Here is a 6755-nt window from a genome sequence, read left to right as displayed (position 1 = left end):
CAAAAAAAAATTAAATGGGTGGCTCCAGTGACTAAGTTTGAAAAAATCATTTAAATAAAATAAATAATCTGTGTCTAAAATAAAAAGAAGGAGGAGAAAAGAGAAAGAAACAACAAAAAAAATAATAATAAAAATAATAAAAAATAATAAAAATAAAATAAATAATAATAAAAAATAAATAAATTTAAAAGAGAATAAAAAGGTCGTTTAGAAGGTGACTCCAGTGACTAGGGTCATTAATATAAATATGGCTTGTGAACAAATAATAACTATTTATAAAAGAGCTAATAGGATACTGAGTAGAATGTAGTGTGAATGGGGGAAATCTTAATATAGTGATAGCTTTGAAAGCTTTAAAACAAAAGAAGTGCAATGAGTCTGGGGAGGAAGAAAAAAAAATCTTTGAATGGGTGGCTCCAGTGACTAAGTGTAAATAAATAATTTTAATAAAATAGTGTGTGTCTAAAATAAAAAGGAAAAGAAAGGAGAGGATAAAGAAAGAAAGAAAGAAAGAAAGAAAGAAAAAAAAAGGTTGTTTAGAAGGTGACTCCAGTGACTAAGTGTGATAGGGTCATTAATATAAATTTGGCTCGTAAACAAATAATAACTATTTATAAAAGAACTAATGGGATACTGAGTAGAGTGTAGAGTGTAGTGTGAACGGGGGGGGGGGAATCTTAATCTAGTGATAGTCTTGAAAGCTTTAAAACAAAATAAGTGGAATGTGTCTGGGGGAGGGGATCTTTAAATTGGTGGCTCCAGTGGCTAAGTGTAAATAAATCATTAAATAAAAGAAATAGTCTGTGTCTAAAATAAAAAGGAGAAGAAAAAAAAAAGGTTGTTTAGAAGGTGACTCCAGTGACTAAGTGTGATAGGGTCATTAATATAAATTTGGCTTGTGAACAAATAATGACTGTTTATAAGGGAACTAATGGGATACTGAGTAAAGTGTAGTATGAATGGGGAAAAAATCTTAATATTGTGAGAAGTTCCCCATCTGACCTACTTCTTTGGGAATTTCTGCCAGCTTGGATAGTTTTGAATATTCTTAATTTTTATCCAGCTTTCTAATTTTTCTGGGGAGTCAAATATTTTGGGTTGGCCTTCTGTCAAGACTTTTATTTTGCTCGGAGGTCTCCATTGATATTTAATTCCCTTTTTTTTAAGATTTCTAGAGGGGTTGCGAAACTCCTTCTCCAAGCACGTGTCTCTGGGGAAATATCTTGGAATAGTTGTATATCTTTAAATCTTTGATCCTGCCCACTGTTAACTCTAAATGCCTTCAGCAGCGGCGTATCTAGGGTATGGCAACTATGGCTCGTGCCATAGGCGCCGGTGAGCGGCTTTTAAACGTCCCGGTGCCGGCATTTCATGTTGAGCGCCGCAATATGACTTCATATTGCGGCGCTCAGCAGTGAAGCAGCGGGCATCAGCGAGCGGGTTTTAAACACTGTTTTTTTCTGATGCGGAGGAGAGGGGCGCCTAGCAACCGCTTGGCGCCTCTCCTTCTCTCCCGCATCAATAATAAAAAAAAAAGACAGCGTTTAAAAGCCGCTCGCTGGTGCCCGCTGCTTCAGTGCTGAGCGCCGAAATATGACGTCATATTAAGGCGCTCAGCAGTGAAGCGGTGGGCACCACAGCAGTGCAAGAAGGCAGAAGCCTCGTGCTCCCGTCGTTGGACCCCAAGGTGAGAACTACAAAGGGGGAGAGGGGTTAGGGAGTGATAAGGGAGGGAGAGGGGTTAGGGAGTGATAAGGGAGGGAGAGGGGTTAGGGAGTGATAAGGGAAGGAGAGGGGTTAGAGAGTGATAAGGGAGGGAGAGTGGTTAGAGAGTGATAAGGGAGGGAGAGTGGTTAGAGAGTGATAAGGGAGGGAGAGGGGTTAGAGAGTGATAAGGGAGGGAGAGGAGTTAGAAAGTGATAAGGGAGTGATAAGGGGGGGAGAGGGGTTAGAAAGTGATATAAGTAAAGAGTGGATTAATGTGTGCATGAGTGAATGAAGGAGAGCATGAGTTAATATGTGAATGTATTGTCTGAATGAGGGGGAGCATGAATTAATGTGTGGATGAATTGTCTGAATGAGGGAGAGCATGAGTTAATGTGTGGATGAATTGTCTGAATGAGGGAGAGCATGAGTTAATGTGTGGATGAATTGTCTGAATGAGGGAGAGCATGAGTTAATGTGTGGATGAATTGTCTAAATGAGGGAGAGCATGAGTTAATGTGTGGATGAGTTGTCTGAATGAGAGTGTGAATTAGTGAGTGACTGTAAAAGTGTTTGTGTGTATTATAGATGTATAATTGTGGAAGGGCAAAGATGGCACTAGCAGGAGGTTTGAGCCTTGGGGACCAAGATGGCACAGGCAGGGTGTATATGGGACAAAGATGGCACAGGCCGGACTGTTTAGGGACAAAGTTGACTTGTGCTGGGCTATTTGGGGACAAAGATGGCAAATCTTATGTGTGTGTAATTTGGGTGCTGGTCAGGTTCTATGCGGGCAGTGTGGACGCCAGGGCTGGCTTTGGGGTGTGCAACCTGTGATCTATGCTTGTAATTTAGGGGGTTTTAAATACCTTTCAATGCCGTGTTCTTATGTGAATTCCAATTGATCTATACCTGCAAAGCTGGGTTTTTGTGTTATTCTGTAGATCCATATCTGCTATGCTATGTTTCCATACATTATTTATGTATACCTGCAAATACAGGGTTAATATGTCTTATTCAGTTGATTAATACCTGCAATGCTGTTTCCATGTATTTATTTGATCTATACCTGCGATGCTACGTTTCATATATTATTATTGTATACCTGCAAATATAGGATTTGTATGTCTGATTCTGTTTATTTGATATACACCTTCAGTGCTGAGATCACAAGTGAATTTCAATTCATCTGGGTTTGTGTGTTGATCTATACCTGCTATCGGCAGCAGGGTCTAATATTTATATATATATATATATATGTATATATATATATATATACCGTATTGGCTCGAATATAGGCCGCACTTTTCCCCCCCACTTTAAGTCTTTAAAGTGGGGGCGCGGCCTATAATCGGGGTCTAGCACCCGACGCCCGGGACATGCAGCGGGGTTAGGATACAGATCCCCTGCAGCGGTTCAGGGGACCTGCATCCTACTCTCCGATACAGCCTCCCCTGCCAGCACTTTCAATGGGGGGGAGTGCCGGCATGAGAGGTTGTCTAAGCGCATCGTACAGATGTTCACCGGCAGCGGTGATGTGCGTAAACAGCCCCCGCTGCCGGCACATCTGCACGATGTGCTTTAACAATCTCCCTTGCCGGGAATTCCCACGGGGGGAGTCCTGGCAAGGGAGATTGTTAAAGCACATCGTGCAGACGTGCCGGCAGCAGAGGTTGTTAACGCTTGCATCGCCGCAGCCGGCGATGTACGCTAACAATCTTCCTTGCCGGCACTGCCCACAGTGGAAGTGCCAGCACCGGAAGTTTAATACGCGTACTGCGTAGCTGTCCCCCGCCGGCCCTGCAAGACCCCGGGGAGTCTGCACCGGTAAGTCTAGGGGGGGGCACATCTCGGGGGCAGAGTGCATATCTCAGGGAGGGATAGAGTGGCAACATAACTCAGGGGGCAGAGTGGCAGCATGTCTGGGGAGGGCAGAGTGGCAGCATATGTCGCGGGGGCAGAGTGGCAGCATATCTGTTCCACTAAGTGGTTTTTTTTTCTAAGAAATTTTTTTCTTTAAAAAAGCACCTAACTTTTAGGGTGCGGCCTATATTCGGGTGCGGCCTATATCCGAGCCAATACGGTATTTATATATATCGGCAGCAGGGTCCAATATTTATATATATATATATATATATATATATATATATATATCGGCAACAGGGACTAATATTTATATATATATATATATATATATATATATGGGCAGCAGGGGCTAATAAATGGGTTTTAGATATTTGGACAGGGGCGCAATTTCAGTGCTTGCCATAGGCGCTATTTTTGGTAGATACGCCTCTGGCCTTCAGTATCTTTTCTTTTAGATCAAAGGAGTGAAATTGTATTATTACATCTCTAGGAGATACAGCCGGTATTTCCTTTGGTTTAAAAAGCCTATGATATCTTTCTAATAAGGGCCCTTGAGATGGTTGAATCAGATACAAGGAGTTAAAAAAATCGAAAAGAAAGGGTAACAGGTGGTCCTGAGTGATAGATTCTGGGATATTTTTAATCTTTAAATTTACAGATAATAACACCTCCATTTAAAAGGAAAATGGGTGGGGAGTGGGACGTGTTAAGACCCTGCTCCTGCGACCCGGAGGATTCGGGTCTTAGCCCGGAGAACCGGAGAAGCCAAGCCAAGCACAGTGCCTGCTGGGGTAAAGCAACCTACACTAAATCAGCAAGTGTACACATAAAGGTCCAGCCAAACTGGATTAAAATAGAAAATCAAACCTCTCTACGCGTTTCACCGGATGTAGATGTTTCCAGCGTCATCAGGAGCAAATTGGCTGCCAATTTAATCCGGTTTGGCTGGGCTTTTATGCATACACTTGCTCGTTTTTTATAGTATTTTTGCTTGGCGTGTATTTGAGTGCAGCTCCTGGAGATCCTATTGAAAGTTTGGGTGTCCATTCCCCTAGCTTGGCAGACCATGCCTTCTGGCACTATAAAATATTTCCATTAAAAAAAACCAAACATTTTACTTATCATAGGTACAGATGCAGTTAAAGCAAATTGCCCCTGCTAATGGACATTGGCCTGATTTATTACAAGACATAACTTATACAACTAGCAGTTCAGAGTAATTACACCATATAAAGTTGTATAAAATGTAGATACCTTTTTCAAGCCGTGTGTTTGTAAAACCATTCATTTCCAGTGCAACCCTGTGTGTGTTAGCTATCTTCTCATTACTTTTGGTTCTTAAATGTTAGAATTTGGTCTTCGAAACCCCTTATCCCAGAAACAAGAAAAACAAGATTTTCAAGTGCTTTTCGACACAGATTGACTTTTAATAGCTTAGTGACCAAACAAGTGAGGCAGCTTTCATTTTCAGCTATAGCAATTCTGCTCTGAGACAAGTTACGGATTGGAAGCAACAAGTATTGCTGAAACACAGGATTATATGACTTCAATTTTGATGGCCAACGCTTCATAATGGGTAAAATAATAAACGTAACTGTTTTTCAGAATTATCTGCTTCGCAGAAAACTGCGTACTTTATTCGGTTTTGGATGTATTTTAATCGTCTGCACAACGGCAGTGATTGTATCCTTGAAGCTGAAACGTAACCTATACAGTCACATTAATGGATATGATGGAAACACTTACTGCGAGGGAAAATATTACAAGACGTTGAACTTATTAGCTGGTGGTCATAAGAACTGCACAAAAATTATCAGAGGTAACGAGGATGAGGTAAGGAAAACTTTAATAGACAACTTGATTGTAAAAAATAGAACACTTATGACAGAAGCAGACTACATAACATTGGCAAAAGACTGTGACGTATTTAAGACAAACAGAAAATATATTCTGTTTAGTATCAGTAAAGAAGAAGAAGAATTCCCCATTGCTTATTCTATGGTGATCCATGACAGCATTGAACTGTTTGAAAGACTTCTAAGGACAATTTACACTCCTCAGAACGTTTACTGTGTGCACGTGGATGAAAAATCTTCAGATATGTTTAAGAAAGCAGTGAGAGCTATCACTTCATGCTTTGAAAATGTGTTTATTGCATCTAAACTGGAGACAGTGGTCTATGCATCCTGGTCAAGAGTCCAAGCCGATTTAAACTGCATGGAAGACCTGCTGCAAAGTAATGTACGGTGGAAGTATGTTATCAACACATGTGGGGCAGACTTTCCATTGAAGACCAATGCTGAGATTGTTAATGCTTTGAAATCACTGAATGGCAAAAATAGCATGGAATCTGAGAAGCCTCCAGCATTCAAAACTAGACGCTGGAATTATCACCATGAAGTCAATGATGGCGTAAGATTGACAAGTCGCAAGAAAGAAAACCCACCATTAAGCGTTCCCATATTTAGCGGAAACGCATATATAGTAGTCAGTAGAGAGTTTGTGAAATCACTCTTTGAAAACCCCATAGTAAAACCATTTATGAAATGGGCAGAGGATACATATAGCCCTGATGAATATTTCTGGGCAACGTTGCAAAGAGTTCCTGGAATGCCAGGATTCACGCCACAACATCATAAATATGATACCTCAGACTTCAATGCAATTGCCAGGCTGGTAAAGTGGGAATCTCTTGAAGGAGATGTGTCACAAGGAGCTCCTTACACTGCATGCACAGGAATCCATAGAAGACTAGTGTGTGTTTATGGAACAGGGGACCTCCATTGGATGCTTCAACAGCACCATCTTCTGGCTAATAAGTTTGATCCCAAAGTCGATGATCATGCCATTCAATGCCTTGAGGAATATCTGAGACACAAATCATTTTGTCCTGATTAAATGTAGGACACTCTGTAATCTTGCAATTGCAATGTATTGTCTAAATATGCAGAAAATTGGGATATTTAGGCTACTCATTTTTGTGAAAATGTATTTTCATTGTTAAATGAAAGCTGGTATGCTGTAACACCTGCACTGACATGCTTTAAATTCCATATGGCTGTTATACAAGAAAAGATGTTCACTTTCAAGTAATAATTAATTCTTGTTATGCATAATGATCGTGACTGATGCCCATGGAGTCTGAATAGAATGGGGGGGCCTCGACAGAGGTGCAGAGCAGGGCT

General features: G+C 40.9%; 1 protein-coding gene across 1 annotated transcript; it reads left to right on the top strand.

Annotated features, from left to right (window-relative positions):
* The first annotated feature begins 5142 nt into the window (after window positions 1-5142).
* LOC149297751 (beta-1,3-galactosyl-O-glycosyl-glycoprotein beta-1,6-N-acetylglucosaminyltransferase 3-like) lies at window positions 5143-6468 on the top strand. The gene has a single exon (XM_089488204.1). The coding sequence runs from the start codon at window positions 5143-5145 to the stop codon at window positions 6466-6468; it is 1326 nt and encodes a 441-aa protein (XP_089344330.1).
* The last annotated feature ends 287 nt before the right edge of the window (window positions 6469-6755 follow it).

Source organism: Sceloporus occidentalis, unplaced genomic scaffold (genome assembly GCF_023333645.1).
Source record: "Sceloporus occidentalis isolate IW3139 unplaced genomic scaffold, rSceOcc1.0.p SCAF_37, whole genome shotgun sequence".
Classification (NCBI taxonomy): Eukaryota; Metazoa; Chordata; class Lepidosauria; order Squamata; family Phrynosomatidae; genus Sceloporus; species Sceloporus occidentalis.
Note: the sequence above shows the minus strand (reverse complement) of the source record. Positions and strands in the feature narration are given on the sequence as shown.